The 20,177-nt window shown below is 39.7% G+C and overlaps 1 protein-coding gene across 1 annotated transcript in view; it reads right to left on the bottom strand.

Moving 5' to 3' along the window:
- SLC9A7 (solute carrier family 9 member A7) overlaps positions 1 to 20,177 on the bottom strand; it is a 118,192-nt gene that overhangs the window by 41,070 nt on the left and 56,945 nt on the right. Inside the window, exons 4-11 of the mRNA XM_081125631.1 lie at positions 17,451 to 17,527; positions 15,434 to 15,546; positions 6,379 to 6,484; positions 5,916 to 6,068; positions 4,962 to 5,062; positions 3,617 to 3,705; positions 3,410 to 3,523; positions 1,075 to 1,186 (exon numbers count right to left, since the gene is read on the bottom strand). Of these exons, the coding sequence (XP_080981757.1) occupies positions 1,075 to 1,186; positions 3,410 to 3,523; positions 3,617 to 3,705; positions 4,962 to 5,062; positions 5,916 to 6,068; positions 6,379 to 6,484; positions 15,434 to 15,546; positions 17,451 to 17,527 (865 nt within the window). The remainder of the gene's footprint in view (positions 1 to 1,074; positions 1,187 to 3,409; positions 3,524 to 3,616; positions 3,706 to 4,961; positions 5,063 to 5,915; positions 6,069 to 6,378; positions 6,485 to 15,433; positions 15,547 to 17,450; positions 17,528 to 20,177) is intronic.

Here is a 20,177-nt window from a genome sequence, read left to right as displayed (position 1 = left end):
CTTTTGTGCCACCATTTCCACCCTTTGCTCTTCAGAAATGCTCTAATGGGTCTCATTTATCAAATCTGATGCTTACCACCCTTTAGTAAACCATCTACTCATGCAGACTGTTCTCTGCTTTCTTTATCTCCATACATTCCCTTATTGTCCCTTATTGTATCAGTGGCTTCTCCACACTTCCTAGCTTCAGAGTGGAGAGGGAGGGATCTGGGAGACAGTATGACTAAAGTGTAAATCAGCAGAACTATCACAGCTGTTGTTTTCTAGGTTGAGGTTCATCTTTCTTACAAGCATGTTTTATTTCTTTTGTTCCAGAGAAAGTTAGAACTAGGAGGGACCTCAACTAATCAGCTCAATTTCATTGTTTTACAATAGAGGATATTGCAGCTGTGGAGATAAAGAAAGCACAGAATAGGTGATGTTGAGTGACCCGGCATATGTCCTTTCTCATTAAAGACCTATTTTACTTCTAATTTTACATCTGGAGCCCTTCTTGAGGATTAAGGGTTATGAACAATCTACTAGAGAACAACTGAGCACTTTCAATATATACCTCCTGGCCCCCTGGGTGGTAGAGATGAAATAAACAAACATGCAAGTATTTTAGGGGAGAATGTTCACATTTGGTAGTAGAGTTTGCAAAATCAATATTAAGTCAGTTTAACATGGCCCAGCTGGTGCTGCTCAGTGGTTGAGCATCAACCTAGGATCCAGGAGATCACAGTTCAATTTCTGGTGAGGGCACATGCCCAGGTTGCAGGCTCGATCCCCGGTCGGGGGAGTGCAGGAGGCAGCCGATCAATGATTCTCTCATCATTGATGTTTCTCTCTCTCTCTCTCTCTCTCTCTCTCTCTCTCCCTCTCTCTCTCTCTCTCTCCCTCTCCCTCTCCCTTCCTCTCTCTGAAATCAATAAAGACATTTTTTTAAATCAGTTTACCATGTACACCTGTCTGCTCAGCACTGCAGGGGATACAAAAGAACCAGAAAGTTTTTATGAACCTTATCGATACTTTAATCATACTAACACTGCCTGCTAAAGAACACTCATTTTATTTCCATGTATACTGTTTTACCTGAAAACATCATCATGTGTTGAAAATTCCAGCCAATCTTATGCCTTCTGCCCAAGTTGAGGAAGAAGGAAAGCGGGTAGATATGTGCAGCTCTGCCCAGGAAGATGGCAACCTGAGCACCAGATGGAGGTTAAGGGACGAACAGATTTCCAGAATGCCACTGTCACAACCTCCGGTTGAACAGAGAATTTCAGGAATGCTGTGACAACTCGTTATGATCAGGAGAGTTACACAGAGAAGCCAGGCTGTCTCATTTGCCTCTAAACAAATCTCAGCAACAAGTGGTATTCAATTGACCAAGAGCCCCACCCCCTGGCACACAGAGGTTGCTTCTAGCCCATTAGATGCACTGCTGTAAGTTCCTGATTGAATTAAACTGGTATGACCGATTTGATCTATCTTCATAGGAGCCTGGAAATAAGCTAAGGTCCCATGACAGAGGTGGGCAGCTGAGAGAGGCAAACGGTGTGTCATGGTCTTTTGGAAGAAAAAACACAAGCAGAAAAAATTACTAACCCCTGAGTCAAACTATGAAGAGAAAGTCTGCTGGGTAAGCTCAGAAGCTTCAGTTGGAAGCAAATGCCAGGGGCCTGAATGACCAGCAAGATTCTCTAAATAAGAGGTGGGGAAACTTAAGGTATTCATAATACTAAGACATTCATGTTCCTCACAAGAATCAACCTCGGAAGACTTCTCCACTTAAGTGGCTGAAATGTCTTTCAGAGATATGAGAAATGGAAAACGAAGAGTGTGGAAGAGGAAATGTACTATGGAAACTAAAGAATTCAGGGAAATCCGTCATTAGTCACTTGCTGAATTTAGAACAGAGCCCAACAGAGAGCGCAAACTGCCCTGGTCACAGAGGAAAGCACCGTGGGAGCCAGAGGAACAGGGAGCTTCCGTTTCGGCAAAGCACCAGCTGCCAGAGCTGCAGCTGTTTCAGACAGAAGTGAGGGCAGAACTGGAGAAGCACTGACTAAAATTTTCCTTTTTTATCTTGCTTTTTTGTTTTGTTTTTAACAAAAGGAAACAGGTAGTGCTTTTAAAGCCCATTCTACCCCAGAAGCCATGCAGAAGTCCTACGTGGTAAGCAGCCTTTGGGATTCCAAGGACCTGGCTGGCCCTCCTCCAGGGTCCTCATCTGTAAACAAGGGTTGGACTCTCACTATCTCTCACAGGATGCCGTGCTAGGAATGCAAATCAAAATGACATGCAAGGTCTTTCCTAATCAAGAAAAACAACACTGAGCCCTCAGACTTTTAGCTGTTAGTTTGTTGAGTGTCAATCCAAGAAATGAACCAGTCGAAGCAGATAACCTCTCTAAGTGGAAGGACTCTGGAATAGCATTAGACCATTATCACTACCTAGCTGCCTGGTGATTATCGCTTATTCCTTCACAAGAAATGAAAAACCCAGGAAGAAAAAAAAAACCAAAAAAAACAAAACACGCTTCTTTTTTGCCAGCATCTCAAGACCTGAGGATACCCATGACGCCTAGGGAAAAGGTAAAAGTGAATGCCCAGCAATAGCAAACTCCTATTCCGGATCTTGAAATCCAGGCTGAGCTGGACTGCTACAGTTCCAAGCCACAGAAAAGTTCACTTTAATGAAAACAATAGAATCTGAGGCCAAGTGAGAAAAGCCCTCAGCTGTCGATCCACTGCTAGGTATTCACATTCCTCCTCACTTGAGAGAAGCCAGCCCTCAAAACTGTGTTTCTCTTCTAAAAATTGCACTCCCAGTGGGACTGAATCAAGGAACCAAGTGTTTTTCCATTTGATCTTTTCTTCCTCTCCTTTTTCTCTTTTTGGGGAAAAAAAAAAAACGAGTATTTCCCACCATGGTGTGTTAAGCATGATATGTGAAAGCGTGCTTATTGCCTGCAAGCTTCCCTGGGTGGTCAGGAAGGGCTGCCTATGCCAGTATGCAGTCAAGAGCAGGAGTAACAGAACCTTCAGGTCTTCCAAATAGGGAGCCTTCCGGATTGGAATTTATGTAGCAATGAAATAAAAATAGTTTTGGGGACTGACATGGTTGCCTACTCTTAGATCTGCTAAGAAGGGCTCTTTATAAAACAAACTGCCACCTGCCAAGCACCAGCATAACAGAAAGGCCATCTTACACGGAAAATGCAGAAAGGACAACCTAAAAAATCATTGCCAGTCTGTTAAATCAAATACATTTAGCTTTATGAACCTTTTAAGCCTTCTCATCATAAAAACACCAAGAAGTCACACTGGCTCAGTCACCCACCCCAAACAAATTTTTATTACTATAGCTTCCTCAGCAATGGCAATCTCTCTGTGTAGAAAACTGTGGAACCAAAAAAGGATACAAAAGCTCCAATGATGAAAATGGGGCTGAAAACGTGCTTCTGGAAGGTAAACAGTGCCAGGCCCATGTAGGAGAAGATGAAGTTCTCTGCCAGGAAGTGTAACACCTCAAAGAGCTGCTCGGAAAGGGAAAAGGAAGCATTAAACCCTGCGGACCCCTCCCCTTGTAGTCACAAGAAACTTGTTGAGGACCCAGGGCTCTTACTCACCTGCTTCGTTCGACTTCTTGATTCCACCGATAGATTGTTGTAGGTATAATGAGCTTGTGTGATTCCACAGAAAAGGACAGCTACAACACCTAGCATGAAAGTTTTTAAAAAAATCAATGGAATAAAAAGCAGCAGGAAAAATCCCTGGTGAAACAAAATGTTAAGATAGGCAAGTCCAGCATATCCAAGTTACTGAATATTTTTGAGTTTCCTATTACTGAAAGCTCCCCCTGCTCTCACCACTCATATCAACCTTTCCTTCTCCCAACTCTGCCTTCCCTTCAAACCCAAGGTCCCAACCTCCTCTCTTACTCCAGTTTTAAGGGTATTCTTTCCTCTCCTCTAAACTACTACTGAATTACCACCTGTATTTTGCATCTAGCATTCAAAGAGGCTGTGAGGGCCTGTCATACACTTTTGTCATATCCCCCTCTGTTCTTAGAATGAATGAGTTTAATTTCAAACCAATGCTTTAAATGTTTGCATGGTCTAGGGATTCAGACAAAATGGATCCAGAAAACTATTCCATTTATCCAAGCCCTGATGATCTAGATTTCTGGTTAATGGTAACCAATTTGTTGTGCAAGACAACTGACACACCTGGGACTTTGCTTATATATTTACAGATAATTGTGAAGTTTTAAGGATGTGAGGCATTTTATAATGCTGCATATAAAGACACATTGCAATATTTTAAAAAGATGATAAAAGGACTTCCTAACTACCTGGATTATGTATAGTAACTGTATTTAAGTTTTTTAATGGGAAAAAAAGTCAGTGATTTGGGTTTTTTGTTTGTTTTTGTAATGAGAGAATGTGAGGAACTAAAACCACATGATCACTTGCACTAATATATGAAACTGGCACCATAAAAACATGGTATTCAAAAACAATGATTAAACAAACCAGAGACAAAATAAGGAATAACTGTGTCCCCACTCTTCTGAGTAGTTACAAAATTACCTTTAAAAGGACACATATTTTAGCTGTTATTGCTACTGTTTGTAAACTAACATAGCAACCTAGGGGAGGATACAAATAAGATGTTAATATGTTCAGTAACCTCTGCAGCTAAACAAATATTTATCTTTAGAATGAGTACTCAAAGATATAACTAAGTTTGAAACAATAAACTTTATCCTTTAAAAATATGTAGCTTTGGGAAACTAAATTACTCATAAAGTAGAACAACAGCCTTGCTCAGCAATCCACCACATGGACACTCGGTGAGTAGTTAATCAACTCCATGCAGCTGCTATTTAAGAATTCTTCCCTTCCCTCAAGCTCCCACAGCACCCCGGTATACAGTGAGGGGAAGGGTGGCCCAAGGGTAGAGAAAACTCACCTGTAAACCCACAGGCTTCTGCCAAGAGGAACGTGCTCCAGGACATCAGAAAGAAGAGCGCAGTCTCCAGCAGGGGGAAGCAGTGCAGCTTGGTAAACTTGGTCACGTCAACCCCTGTCAAGGAACTCATCTCCAGGAACAAGTACCAGAGTCACCAAGAACCACATTCTGTTAGCCCAGGATCCCCTCTCTAAGGGCCATCCTTTCCCCTCAACTCTTCTTTTGGGGTCCCAAAGTTGCCGCTTGCTTTTAAAAGTAATAAAAACTAAGCTTTCCAGTAGAATAGAGGTTACCAAGGGCCGGAAAGGGGGGATATTGTTTCATGAGTACACAATTTCTGTTTGGAATGATGAAAAAGTTCTGGAAATAGATAGTGAGAATAGCAGAAAACATTGTGGTTGTACTTAATGCCACTGAAATGTACATTAAAAATGGTTATAAGAGCAAATTTTGTTATATACATTTTACCACAATTTTTAAAAATAAATGTCGAATACCAAAAACCATCAAAATGTACACTTCAAAAGGGCGAATTGTACAGTGTGAATTTTATCTCAATAAAGCTGCTTTTTAAAATTAAGCTTTGTAAAGAAACTGAAAATGGGTTTTCTGTGCTCCTTGCAATGCTCATGGTTCTGAAAGGCACAGTCTTGGCCTGAGTCTGTCAGGTTAGTTCTAACAGTGCTGGGAGTGCCTAGGGCTGGCCTAGGAAGATAAGGCTGTGAGACCTTGACCTCTGTAGGACAGAGCTAAGCCTAGAGGTACACTCCAAACATTTCCTCAGACCCTTAGCCAAGCACTTGACTGTCATTTTTCACCAGAGGGGCATTTCAAGAGCCCCCAAACTCCAGTGGAACAATAGATTTAAGATTCATTTCTGAAAGGAAGAACTGACAACTTTCTTTTTGCAATTGTAATGTCACATAATCATACCCAGGCAGGGGCAGAAACTACAAAAAGGATATTAGAGCGGTCACAACACCAGTCACAGCTCCCATGGTAAAAGAGCCACTAAATATACCTAGAAAAATGCCAACTGACTTAAAAAAGGCAGCAGCATCAAAGGCATGAGTGTTCAGCCCTGCTGGCTGGTAGGCAACAATAGACCTGGAGTTTAAAAAGAAGAAAAAGTTTTAAAATACTGCTGGTTTTATACCACGGTACCAAAAACTATCAACAAACACAAGTATCTACACTCTGCCGGGCACTCCCTATGCTGCATTCATTGAACTTAATCTGCAGTCACCATGTTACACTGATATAGCATTCTGACTGCTGCCAACTGGACAAAGCAACACATTATCAATAAAGTTGAGAAACCTCATTTAGAAAAACACCCAATTCGATTTTAACCTTTTTAAGACAGGCCTCTGAATTTAGCCCAGAGCATTCAGGCATAATTAATATTGTTACTTACGAGGACAGCACAATGGCAACAGCATCATTTAGGACGCTTTCTCCAAACAGAAGTGCATAAAGGTCCACATCTGCATGTAACTCATTAAATATTGCCAGTACAGTCACTAAAAAATGAGCCAAAAGCACATAAATTAGTTTGAGTTTCTGACCTTAAGCCATCGGCGACAAATTTATAGAAGCAATTCTTATCTTCAGTGGTATCAGGTGGTTTGGGAGACAGTCAAGTCAAAGGCAGGTTGTCTGTCTATGGTGGAAAGGAAAATGGCAATCTTCCTAATCAGAATGAGCTGTGAGATGATGCTTCATTCTAATAACACTGCACAGAAACACTGAGCTTCACTGTAATCCTGTCACACTTTGGAAAAAAACCTCTGTTATGGAACTTTAAAAAACATAATCACAATTAATGTGATTCAGCTCTACTATCGGGCAGAAAGCCTATTTTATTGACCACTGTGCTCCCAGAACCCAGCAGAGGGTCAGGGCACAGAGAAGGCTTTAATGGTGGTTTGTGAAATAAGTCTTTGTTTGTGACAGACTGACTATACATAATTACACTTCTCATAGTCTCCTTATTTCTTAGGCATTTAAAAATCAGCTAGTCTCCAGACCAGCGGTTCTCCAACTTTTGGCTTCGTGACTCCTTTAAACTAAAAAATTATTGAGGCCCTAAAAGAACTTTAGTTTTGTAAACTATAGCTATCAATATTTACTGCATTGAGTAAAGCAGGAAAAATTAAATATTTACTCATTTAAAATTACTAATAAGCCCATTATATGATAACATATTTTGGAAAATAATATTCCCAAAACAAAACAAAATAGTGAGAAGAGATACATTCTTTTAATATTTTTTTCAAATCTTGATTAATGTAAGACAGATGGTTCTCATCTTTATTTCTGCATTTGAGCAACAGGTAGTCAAAATCACATGTTAATGCAGCCTCCAGAAAACCCTACTCCACTGCATACTTGTTAAAGAATGAAAGTAAAAATGATAAATGATGTATTACTATTATTATTATTAAATCAGTTTGACCTTATGGACCCCCTGAAAGGGGTTTGGAGTTTCTCAACTTCAGCTCCATTGACATTTGGGACCAGAAAATTATTTTTAGTGGGGGGCTGTCCAGTGCATTGTAGGATATTTAGCAGCATCCTTGGCCTTTACCCACAAGATGCCAGTAGCACTGCACACTGAGCATCTGGATGCCTGACTGTAGCAGGAGCCCTGGCACCAGCTCAGGACTGTTAGCCAAGACAAACAGCTATTTGTTTAAGCTGGCATTGCAAGGTTTTTCTGTTATTTGCAGCCAAAAGCATTACAAACTGATACAATTAGAAAAATAAACCAAATGAATGTTTAGCTTAGTGAGTTATAAGCCAACCACTCTTATAACCATCATCCAGTTCAAGAAATGGAACTTTGCCAGCCTCCGCAGAACTCCCCGCATGTGTTCCATCCTAATCTCAAATCCCTTCCTTCACTCAAAAGTAACCATAACCTGATTTTATAGTAATTGCTTCCTTGCATTTCCTTATAGTTTGACCACCGAATGTAGATTTCCTGACACTATCATTTGGTTTTGCCCATTTTAAAATTTATTTTTTAAATGCTTTTTACATCTCTTTTACTCCATTCCTTTTTGTTGGCTCTCTTTTCATAATGTCCTATTCTTTAGTCCTTTCATTTCTAAATTTTCCAATATGATACACACAGTTCTTTTATAACTTCTATCACTTTTTGAAAATTTCCTTTAGGTTCTGTTGGAATATTAATACAGTGGTACCTCGGTTTTCGAATGTGATCCGTTAGGGAAGACAGTTTGAGTTCTGAAACGTTCGAAAACCGAGGGATCAACAGCCAACAGCTGGGCCTCAGGATCTTGCCCTCAGGGGAAGCTGTGTGGCATGTTCCACTTCCAAGGCATGTTGGAAACCGAAGCATTTACTTCTGGGTTTAAGGCGTTCGTAACCCGAAATGTTCGTCAACAGAGACGTTCAAAAACTGAGGTACCACTGTAAAGTTTTGTCTGCTTTGCGACCCTATTTTTCTGGTATGACTTCATTATCTGTAACTTTATTATTCACAAGGATTAACTTCATTTTTCTTACAATATGTTTGCATGAAGTTCAACCTCAATCCATTTCTGCTCCTCATATTAAGTCGGAGTAGAAGGCACAGAATAGATCTCCTTGTTTCATGGTTCTGGGGCTCCCTCTTCTGGTTTTACATTGAAGTATTAAAAACATGGCCTCTGGGTGTAACCACATCCCCAGCACTCTGAGATCTACTTCATTTGATTTCCTCCTCCATTAGTATCTTAACTTTCTTTCCCTTTTAATGCCCCATCAAGGGTCATGGTGCTAGCAGTTCAAGAATAGGGAGTGGCTTCCAGATAGATCTTCCGTAGGTATTTTCTGAGAGTCCTGAGTGCCCATGTCACACCAGAAGTCTCACACCTCTTCCAGTCTCCTTGCTCGACCTCACCCACTGAAGCCTGTAAAGCCCCTCCCAGTTTTAACTGTTGTTTTCCAATATGCCTATGAGGTTGTTCACTCCTAGTGGGGACGCCCTCATTTAGAGTGTGAATAGTTGTGGGAAATTTCAGGGTTCCCTGACAGTCAAAATGAACAGCAGCCCCTTCTTCTCCCCTCCCCTTCCTCAGCACAGCTGCTGTTTCTATCCCTAAGTCTCACTGCTGCTGGTGGTTTTACTCCACCAGTCGATACTTGGGGATTCATGAGGATAATCTGTCAGCTATTGCATCTCTGTGTTTTTTCCTTTGCTGTCCTGCTTTCTCTACTTTTGTTAGGCATTGAGGGAGATTCCAAAACTATACTACCCCACCATGCCTTCCTTTTCAAAACATTTATTTCACTTATTGATAGTGAGCAATGTCAATACCTTTCATTCACTCTTAAATACAGTTTATCAGGTTTCACAAGAAGAAAAATCCTTAGAGATTAGGCTAAAAAGTTCTTATTTTCTGGATTATTTATTATTTGAACAATATCTGTGGTTCCTTACATAAAACCTGTAATGGCTAATTTTATGTGTCAACTTGACTGGGCCATGGGGTATCCAGATATTTGATTAAACATTATTCCAGGTGTGTCTGTAAGGTTCTGGATGACATTGACATTTGAATCAGTAGACTGAGTAGAGCAGATGGCCCTCCCCAATGTGGGTGGGACACATCTAGTCTGTTAAAGGCTTGACTAGATCAAAAAGACAGAGTAAGGGAGAACTCAATCTCTCTGCCTGGCTGTCTTTGAGCTGGGATGTCAGTCTCCTCCTACCTTTGGACTTGGACTGAGCTACAGCACTGGCTTTCCTGGTTCTTACGATTTGGACTGCCAATCTTGGGAATTCTCAGCCTCCATAATTGCATGAGCCAATTCCTTATAATCTCTCAATCAATCAATCAATCTCTCTCTCCCTCTCTCTGTCTATCTCTCTCTGTCTCTCTCTACATGCACACCTCTCCTATTTGTTCTGTTCCTCTGAAGAACTCCAACTAATACAAAATGTTTACTAGTTTATCATTACAGGAGACCCTTAAACAACATGGGAGTTAGAGGCACTGACCCCCTTGCACAGTCAAAAATCCACGTATAATTTTTGTCTCCCCCAAGTCTTAGTTTGTCCCTCAGTATCCATGGGGGATTGGTTCCAGGACCCCCTGCAGATACCAAAATCCAAAGATGCTCAACTCCCCAATATGTAATGGGGTAGATCAATATCCTCCATATCTGCAGACTCTTAGCTATGGATTGAAAATAGTACAAGTATTTATTGGGGAGGGGGAAACTGCATACAAGTGGACCCACGCAGCTCAAACCTGTGTTGTTCAAGGGTTAATTGTATATGTCATAAGAATTGTCTTGTTTTTAACTCAATGTTAAAGAAAAATTAACAATGATAATAACAACAATAATTAAGGATTTACCATGAAGCAGGCACTATGCTAAATATTTTACAATCTCAGTCCTCATAAAAGCCTGTGGGTAGCACTATCATCTCCTCCAACCTAGAGAAAAGAAATTAGGCCCTGTATGATGGGACTGCTTTCTACTGCAATATCAAAATTCCTAAAATCTCAGTGGTTGAACCCAAGAATAGTTTTATCTGTTACTCATACAACATGTCCACTGAGGGTTTGCACTGGAAGCCTCTCTCTGTTCACATCAGTCACTCAGGGACTCAAGACTGATGGAGGCTAATCCCCACAAACAGAGCACAGGGCTGGCAGCCCAGGAGATCTGGGTCCCAGTACTTTATGAGTCAGGGTCCTGGCAGGAAACAGATGGCACACCCTCAAACTGAGCAATATGAGGAATGTTTAATTAGGGATTATTTATAGAAGTGTGGGGAGAGTACAGCAAAGCCACAACGGAGAGGGCAGTCCTTGAGGCTGAAATAGGGAGCTTTATACCATCCCGAGGCCCAAAGGGACCAGACCAGGGAAGGAGTGATTGTCAGAACCAGGAACTGTATGGAGTGGGTCACCTGACAGAAGCTGTAACCTTTGAACAAGGGACACAGCCAGCCCTCAGGGACCCTGCATCTCCACCTTCCTTCCATTCTCCCACTAGTGCTCCTCCATGGACAACTCCTGTGGGAAACCAGAAGGCAAAGTAACCTCTGAAGTCTTCCACACAAGTCAGCCCCTTGGCGTGCAGAGGAGAATGGAGAAGGGTGACAAGTAACTCTGGAGGGGCTCACAGAAGCACCCAACAAAGCCACCAGCTAGCTATGAGAACTTAGCACACGGCAAAATCTACAGATTTTAACCAAGTGAGGGTTTGAGATGCATGATTTTCAAAAGCTCTTTTGACTTTAAATAATATTTTCCTAAAATACTACAGTTACCACTAGTAAAAAATGTGTGTGTGTGTGTGTGTGTGTGTGTGTGTGTGTGTAGTTAACTCATTTATCAATGATAATGAAGGCTAGCTTGCATAATTAATAATAATAACAATTAACATTTGTACAGCACTGGTCTGAATCTGACTGCTCTGAATTTCAATTTCTCGTTCTTCCTGCCAATCACCTTATAAAACAGGGCAGGAACTCTGTCAATCCCCTCTTTAGCAAGGCTGGACCCAACCAAGCTGATGAATACAGGTGCTGACACCAGGAAGACAATGAAGACATGGCAGACTGGGTGAGTGGCTTCTAAAAGTGAGGAGTAAACGGGCTCTTCCACTCACAGCAAGACCCTTGGAATCAGAGAGAACAGGGTCACAATAGCTGTTTCCAACTGATTATGAACAGGAAAATGACAATGAACTGACTGATGACTGCTGGTACAAGTATCTAAAAAGCAGTGGAAAAAATTAAAAATAGCATATAGGGGGAGAAGGAAAAATGAAGAACCGTAATTTGTTCATTCAACTTTTTCTGAACACTTCACCTATGTACTAAAGAACACTTAGCACATGCAAACACTCAGTACAAAGCAGCAATATTGTGTACAAAATAGACAACTCAAGAGCCGTGAGAGCAAGTAACTGAAGGAGTGAGGGAAGAACCAGACAGGTGGTAGATTTGAACTGTCACAAAGGATAAGCAAAATACTGACTAGCCTGAGTGATGCCACTAGAGAGAGAATTACTCTTTGACAACACCAATCACAGATTATGAAACCTGTGAGAAGACTTGATTGACTTGAGGGGTATAAAAGTGACAATTAAAAGGAGAGGAGTCACTTCATAATGGTTCACAGAAAGGAATAGCACCCATTTTCTCTGGTAGCTGCCCAGGAATGCAGTATGGGTTGGAAATTTCATTCTTTGCTGAATTGTGGATCCATCCAAATTAACAGTCCACAAGGATGACAAATGGCACCCATGACACATAACCACAGAACGGAGAGGGTTCCTGGTCACAGAGCAGCCTCCTGCATTCCATACATACGGTGTCCTCTTCAACAGGAAGACCCAAGACTGGTGTCTCAAGCCAAGTAAAGTGTAATCAGGGGCAAAGACTTTTATTCTTTCATATCAATCAATACCACTACATATCCCAATAGCAGAATTTTTGTTTGATATACCAGGCAAGAGAAGTCAATTCGGTCTTATTGTTCCCTCTAACTGAATACTTAAGTTCTTGTTTCTTTAATGGCACAAGTTCTCAAAAAACAGAATTTTTGGAAGCTGGTAAAAAACACTTTTACTTTTAAAAAACACTCCACATTTCAGAAAGATTTCTATTAAAAAGCAGTTAAGCCCAGCCGGCGTGGCTCAACAGTTGAGCATCGACTTATGGTCCAGGAAATCGTGATTCGATTCCCAGTCAGGGCACATGCCCAGGTATCGGGCTTGATCCCCAGTAGGGGGTGTGCAGGAGGCAGCTAATCAATGACTCTCTCATTGTTGATGTTTTAATTCTCTCTCTCCTCTCTTCCTCTCTCTGAAATCAATAAAAAAAATATATATATATATTTTAAAAGGTGTTAAAGTTAATGCCCTCATGTTTATTAAGATTAAACTCTCAATTTCCTAGAACTTTCAATTTATGTCAAACCCTTACTGTGCCAATCATCACAGGCCAAAAAAAAAAAAAAATGGTGTATCATGGACATGCCATCCATTATTTTCCACCACAGGATGGACACAGTAAAGTGAAGCAAACAATTACAAAGATAATTTGGAAAAATAAGCCCTTTTATCCAATTACATGAAGCAAGACTAATAGCTCAGAAAACATGTAATATCAGTAATCTTTATGTTACAATAACCTCCCTTTGCTTGTTGGTGGTACTAGTAAGAAGTTAGCAATACAGTATAGACAACTATAGTTGATATATTTTCAGAGAAACAAAACACCTTTTCTAGATTTACGAAGAATCTATTTCTCAGTAGACACACATTTGGAGACAGTCACAGACACTGTAGTATTAAAATAATAAAGCCACTTTCAGAGTGCTCTTTAGAAACATACTGGGGTTAAGTGATGGCCTGTTATTTGTTTTTTAAACACAAGAAAAACAGAGAAATCTGTGCCTGAGTCAGATGTGAATAGAAACCAATATAATTAGCAGATGCTATGTTCAATGCTTTACATGTGTTATTTCATTTAATCTTCACAATAGTCCTAGGAAATAGGTACCATTATTCCTACTTCATAAATGAGGAAACTGACATGGAAGTGATAAAGCGTGCCCAGGCCACCAGCTCAGTGACTGGCAGGGCTAGAATGAAAACCTCTGCCTGCAACTCCACATCTCACATTCTTTTCACAAACTAGGGTGCTTCAACCAACCAAGTCTTCAATATCGATTTACCTAGAGTGTTTGGAATAAAATATGGGGATAAGAGGGTCAATGGTTTTTGGAACATTGAGATTTTTTAGACCCACATAACTGTCTAGAGCAGTGCTATCCACCTGTGGCTATTTAAATTTAAATTACTTAACATAAAATAAAATTTAAAATTCAGTACTTCAGTTGTACTATCACACATTTTTAAAAGCCACATGTGACTGTTGGCTACAATTGACAGGGAAAGTTACAGAACATTTCTACCATCTAACAAAGGTCTATGGCATAGCACTCATCTAGAGGGCCCCCAAGAGGCACGGTGAAGTGGGAGGGAATCTTAGTATCTTTAAGATCATTACTGTTCAGAACGTTGGAGGACATCATAGGCATTTCCATCTCCACTACTAGGACAGGATTTACAGAGCTTTTCTCTGTAAATTCTTTCCCTAAGGTGTACCCTCAATAGTTGACACTAGAGGAAAGAATAGCTGTAACTACTCTATGAAAACTGATTTAATTATGGGTTCTGACTTGGAGAGGAGGTTTGCTTGGTGTGTTGTTGTTTTTTGGGGGGGGGGGCTTGTTTGTTTTGAGCTACTGGGGAGGAAAGACATATAATAAGAACTGGTTTAACTTTTAAGAATTGGTTCAACTAAGACTTGAAAAATACATGGTAGCCTGGCCAGCATGTCTCAGTGGTTGAGCATCGACCTATGATCCAGAAGATTGCAGTTCAATTCCTGGTCAGGGCACATGCCAGGGTTTTGGGCTCAACCCCAGTAGGGGGCGTGTAGGAGGCAGCCAATCAGTGACTCTCTCATCATTGATGGTTCTTTCTCTCTCTCCCTCTTCCTTCCTCTCTCTCTGAAATCAATAAAAATATATTTTTTAAAAAAAGAAAAAGAAAAATACATGGTAAGAAATTTATGTATAAGAACCACATCACAATGAGCAGTCATGCAGGAACAGTGCACAAAATGAGTTTACAAATTAAATTACACTCACTACAGGTACTGTGTACGTTTCCACTAAGAGAAAGTATTATTTAAACCAAATGATATGTTTCCTGAAAGAAGGCAAAAGCACAGCACTGAAAAAGAAGATAGTCTATTTGTAAAAATTATGAACAAATTAGACATTCTGAAATGAAAGACAAAAAGGAAATACAGGAGGAAGCAACCCAAGGGTCTACTGCCAGATGGATGGATAAACAAAATGCAGTATATACGGATAACAGAATATTATTTGGGCTTAAAAAGGAAGGAAATTCTGACACATGCTATATATAACATGGATGAACCTTGAAAATATTATGAGAAGTGAAATAAGTCAGTCACAAAAAGACAAATATATGATTCCACTTATATGAGGTCATACTCATGGAGACAGAAAGTAGAAGAGTGGTTGCCAGGGGTTGGGGGAGGGGGAATGGGGAGTTGTTTAATGGGGATGTCTATTTCCAATTTTACAAAATGAAAAAGTTCTAGAGGTTGGTTAGATAATAATGTGAATACACTTAACACTACTGAACTGTACAGTTAAAAATGGTTAAAATGGTAAACTTTGTTATATGTTTTACCACAATTAATTATAATAACAATAGGGAAATACATGACTTTCTTAGAAAAGCCATCTAAGTCTGTTAGACCACTTAGTAGTCTATTCCTCCACCATTCCATGTTAATACTACAGTCTCCCTACTGAAACAAAAGTTCACAATTACTCTGAACTTTTTAAGATTTAAATAATGAAATATCATAATAATAATGCCAAATATGAAAATACCTGGGTCAGTGGCAGAGATAATTGCTCCAAAAAAGAGACAATCTGTGTAGTAAAATTTATCGGAGAGCTGTCCCACCATCTTCATGAGCTTCACCACACCATACATGAGATTTCTGTAAGAAATGAAGACAAACTATATCAGAAGAGAAAAATAAAAAACTCTCCCAATTGAGTAAACTAGCAAATATGCAACAGAGTAGTACTAGAATACTGTACTTCAAGAGAGAGTCATGAAAACATCAGGCAGCTGCTGTGGTTGGACACTTACCAGGAATATGTGCAATAAGACTTTGGCACCAAGTAATAGTTTGCAGTTAATATCATCTTGCTGAAACATCTGAACATCCCATTTTTAAAAGTTGTGCTTACTTACAAAGGCATCTTAAACAGCTAGGTAATTGAGAGGACAGAAAGAGAAAGAAACCTGTATAATGTGTAACAAATTGCTATAAAACTCACAGGGTTCTAAGATAGTGCATTGAAAGTCATGGAAATGAGTGGACTGGATGAAGTTGGAGAGGAAATAAAATGGGTTAGCCACAAAGATTCAAGTGATCAACTTTTCCTGCCAAGAATTATTTCAAAGAAGGGGAAAGAGGCAAAACTCTAAAAATCCAATTAAAATATCAGTGTACCCATCAACATATCTGGCCTCTCATTCTTTGCATGGGTTTGGCAGGCCAGCAGCAGCCCTCCTCATGCTGTGCAGAATATGTGGCCCAAGAGGGACCACCAAACTTGGTGAGAGCACATTTCCTACAGGACAGCTTACAAATTATGAAGAATGAGGAGTGTTAAAAGACCTAGTACATGTTGCTCTGTGTGTGTGTGTGTGTGTGTGTGTGTGTGTGTATGTGTGTGTGTGCACGCAGTGGCAGCAGCTGCAGGGGTTAAGAGAATAAAAATAACCACAGAATAGACTCATTACACCCTAAAGCCAATCTTCTGATAAGATTCTTGATGGTCAGAACCATGTCCTTGCTCACTTTTATATCCTGGGTGCCCAGAACAAGTAAATTGACTAAGCTAGGAGCTCAAGAACTATTTGCAGAATTTAATCCTTTTGAGAATAACTATAACTTAATGTTTGCTTACTTTGTGCCCGTCACTGTTCCAGACACTTGAATGGTTCTATTTCAATTTATAGTAACTCTGTGATACAGATTTGATTTGCCCTTTGTTGCTTATCAAAGGCTTCTTTCATCAACCCTTTAAATATTTGCTGAAACCACACCTTCCTCTTCATTTCCTTCTACCACAAGCTTAGACATGGTTACTAGACTTCTCTCTGGCAGCTTTTTCCCCATCTTGCCTCCCATCATCACCAATGTTTGCTTGATTTATGAGTACTTCCTTACCTTTTGGCATTATAAGATTCTCCATTCTCATCTTGTATATTTGCTGCCCCAGCCTTAGAATCAACCACTTCTGCAAAGGGCCCTGATTCTTTTTATTGGCAAATAATATTAGAAACCAAGATCTGGGAACTAGGTATAATTTTATTTCAATTAATTTTAGTTTTAATTTAAATAGCCACACATGGCTAATAGCTACCACACTGGACAATGTAGCTTTAGAGCTTAAATGCATCACCATAAATATCAAACTACTGGACTCTGATGATTGCCAGGGGCTGGGGGTGGGGAAATGTTGCTCAAAGGGTACAAACTTCCAGTAATAAGATTAACATGTTTGGAGAGCTAATGTACAGCTTGGTTATTATAGCCAATACGTTGTATCATATACTGGAATGTTGATAAAAGAGTAGGTCTCAAATGTTCTCACCACAAAAAAATGGTAACTATGTGAGAGGATGAAGGTGTTAGCTAATGCTATGCTGGTAATCGTTTTGCAATTTATAAATGTATCAAATCAACACGTTGTACATCTTAAACTTACACAATGTTATGTGTCAACTGTATCTCAATAAAGCTGGGGAAAATACTTGACTCTGTGGGCCCATGTGGATCTCATCTCTTTGGAAATGTGTTAAGTTATATGACAAAGAGTGCCTTACCCGATAATGAAGCAGGAAACGGCAGTCCCCAAAAAGGCATAGGCCAGAATAGACCCAAGATTTCTGAAAAAGTGTCTCTGAATAAAACAAAAAAGCAGGAATCATATTGTGATTTTTTACAGTGAGCATTAGAAACACAGTAAAAGTCTCTAAAAAGTAAAACTCTACTTACTATTTCTATTATATCAAGTCATAACTGAAGTTACTCCTGAATAATGCTATTTAGCCTTTAAACATCATGGTTTTTAAATGTCCTTTGTCTTTACCAATCACTGAGTAAGCAAGCAAGGGCTTAGTAAATTTCAGACAAGACTACTGCAACTAACTATATTAAATTACATTGAGTGTGCGTGTGTGTGTGCACATGTAAGTAGACCAATCATTTTCATAGATTTAACCCAAACCATTTTACTCTAGTGATTCAGCTAGTCACTTCTAGTTCTGGTGGAACCTTAGAAGATCATTACAGATACAAGTTTGAAACTAATAAAGTATGAAAGTGCTATCTAAGGAGCTTTCTACTTAATTCAGTACCAGAAAACAGAATGTCTTAAATACTGGCTCATTGCATCTGCAGTGTCTCCTGATATTCATCTGGATTAACCTTGAGAGCCTGGGAAAGATAGATGTAAAGCAATGAGAAACAACTAGAAATGAGAAACAAGAAGAAATGAGAAAATTATAGTTACACAGATATAAGGTATTATTCAGAAAGAAGTGGCAAAACTGTACTCCTCTTAATGCCTCTGTACATTCACTGGCTACCTTAAAACATACACACACTCTCACACACACAGAGTTATTGCTCATAAATCATTAAGGCTGTCAGATATTCTGACGGGGAAAATCCCTGTTCTTGGAGCCATGGTTCTTACTACTCAAGGCATAAGCTGTTTTCACTGGACAATCAGAACTATTTAACAAAAACAGACAAACAAAATCACCCAAACACCCTAATTAAGTAGGGGTCAGGAATGCTTTATCTTAAAATTTAAAAAGGCAAGAGAGACTGGCGGGTGTGGCTCAGTGGTTGAGCACCACCTATGAACCAAGAGGTCATAGGTTCAATTCCCAGTAGGGGGCATGCAGGAGGCAGCCAATCGATGTTGTTCTCTCATTGATGTTTCTATTTCTCTATCCCTCTCCCTTCCTCTCTCTCTAAAATCAATAAAAATATATTTTTTAAAAAAAAATCAGGAGAGTCCCAGCATGCCAGCTGAGCACAAGAAAAACTTAGCCTGGATAGAGCAGCAACCATGAAATATGACCAGATAAAGGGCTGTGGGCATCCTCTGCTTGAATTCTAGACAGAGGATCTGAGGACTTGGCTTTGTCCTTCCCCAGTGCTTGCCTCTCTTTGAGGCTGAAAAAGGTGTCAAGGAATGCCTACTGTCCCTAAGCAACCTCACCTGCTCAGAAAAGAAACCTTCAAGGGCTTGCCATACCACAGTCACCAAATGACGGTGCTGCCTGTACATATTATGGACACACTATGTTTGCCTCTTAAACCAGTTATTTTTAAGCTAATGTATTTATACACCAAAGTTTTGAAAATAGTAGATTTCCCCAAAAAAATCAATAACTGTGAGATCTACTTGCCTCTAAAAGCTCCAGCAAGGGCTTAAATCAGGGAGGGCTCAAAGGGCATCAGGGATGAAACATGAGATCAGTGAAACTCATGTGAAGTATTCAGGAACAAATTTTAATAACTAACAAAGTGGAGACAGACTCATGGATACAGAGAACAGACTGACAGCTGTCAGAGGGGAAGGGGTTGGGGCTGGTAAGAAGGATGAAGAAATTAAGCAAAGAAAAAAATGAAGACTCATGGACACAGACAACAGGATAGTGATTGCCAGAGGGAAGGGGGGGTGGGGGAAGGTAAAAGAGGGTAAATGGTGACGGAAGGAGGTTTGGTTTGGGGTGGTGAACACACAATACAATATATAGATGATGTGTTATAGAATTGTACAACTATATAATTTTATTAACCAATGTCACCCTGATAAATTTTTTAAAAAGACTGCCTCCAAATGCAGTCACATTCTCAGGTGTGGAGTTAGGATTTCAACATAAAAAACAAACAAACTCATAGACACAGACTACAGCATGGTGATTACCAGAGGAAAAGGGGAGGGTGGAGGTAGAAGAGGGTAAAGGGGGATAAGTGGTTATAAAAGGAGACTTGTCTTGGGGTGGTAAACATACAACACAATATGCAGATGACAAATTGTAGAATTGTACTCCTAAAACCTACATAATTTTATTAACCAATGTCACTCCAATAAATTCACTTTAAAAATACCAGATGTGCTTTCCCTTGCCACTCAGCTTTCTTTTGGGTAACCATTCCTATGATTAGTTTGAATATATTAAATGAATTCATATTCATGATATTAGTCAAAGCAAAAAAATAGGAATGTAAATCTGCCACCAAAAATACACTCAAAATATATTCTAAAATTACACACACAATTAGGAATCCCCATTTATATCTGCTGATATGAAATGAGATTTTACTGCACGTTGAAAAGGTATAACATGCATCTTATTTATGTATTATTATACCTAGTATTTAACTGTATACTTCATGGTTTACGAAACTACAGTTGACCCTTGAACAATTTAGGAGCATGCACCAACCCCCACAGTCAAAAATCCGCATATAACTTTTGACTCCCCCAAAACTTAACTACTAATAATTGATTAACACATATTTTGTATGCT

The sequence above is a fragment of the Miniopterus schreibersii genome, assembly GCF_964146895.1.
Source record: "Miniopterus schreibersii genome assembly, chromosome: X".
Lineage (NCBI taxonomy): Eukaryota > Metazoa > Chordata > Mammalia > Chiroptera > Miniopteridae > Miniopterus > Miniopterus schreibersii.
This window is presented reverse-complemented; position numbering and strand designations above follow the sequence as displayed.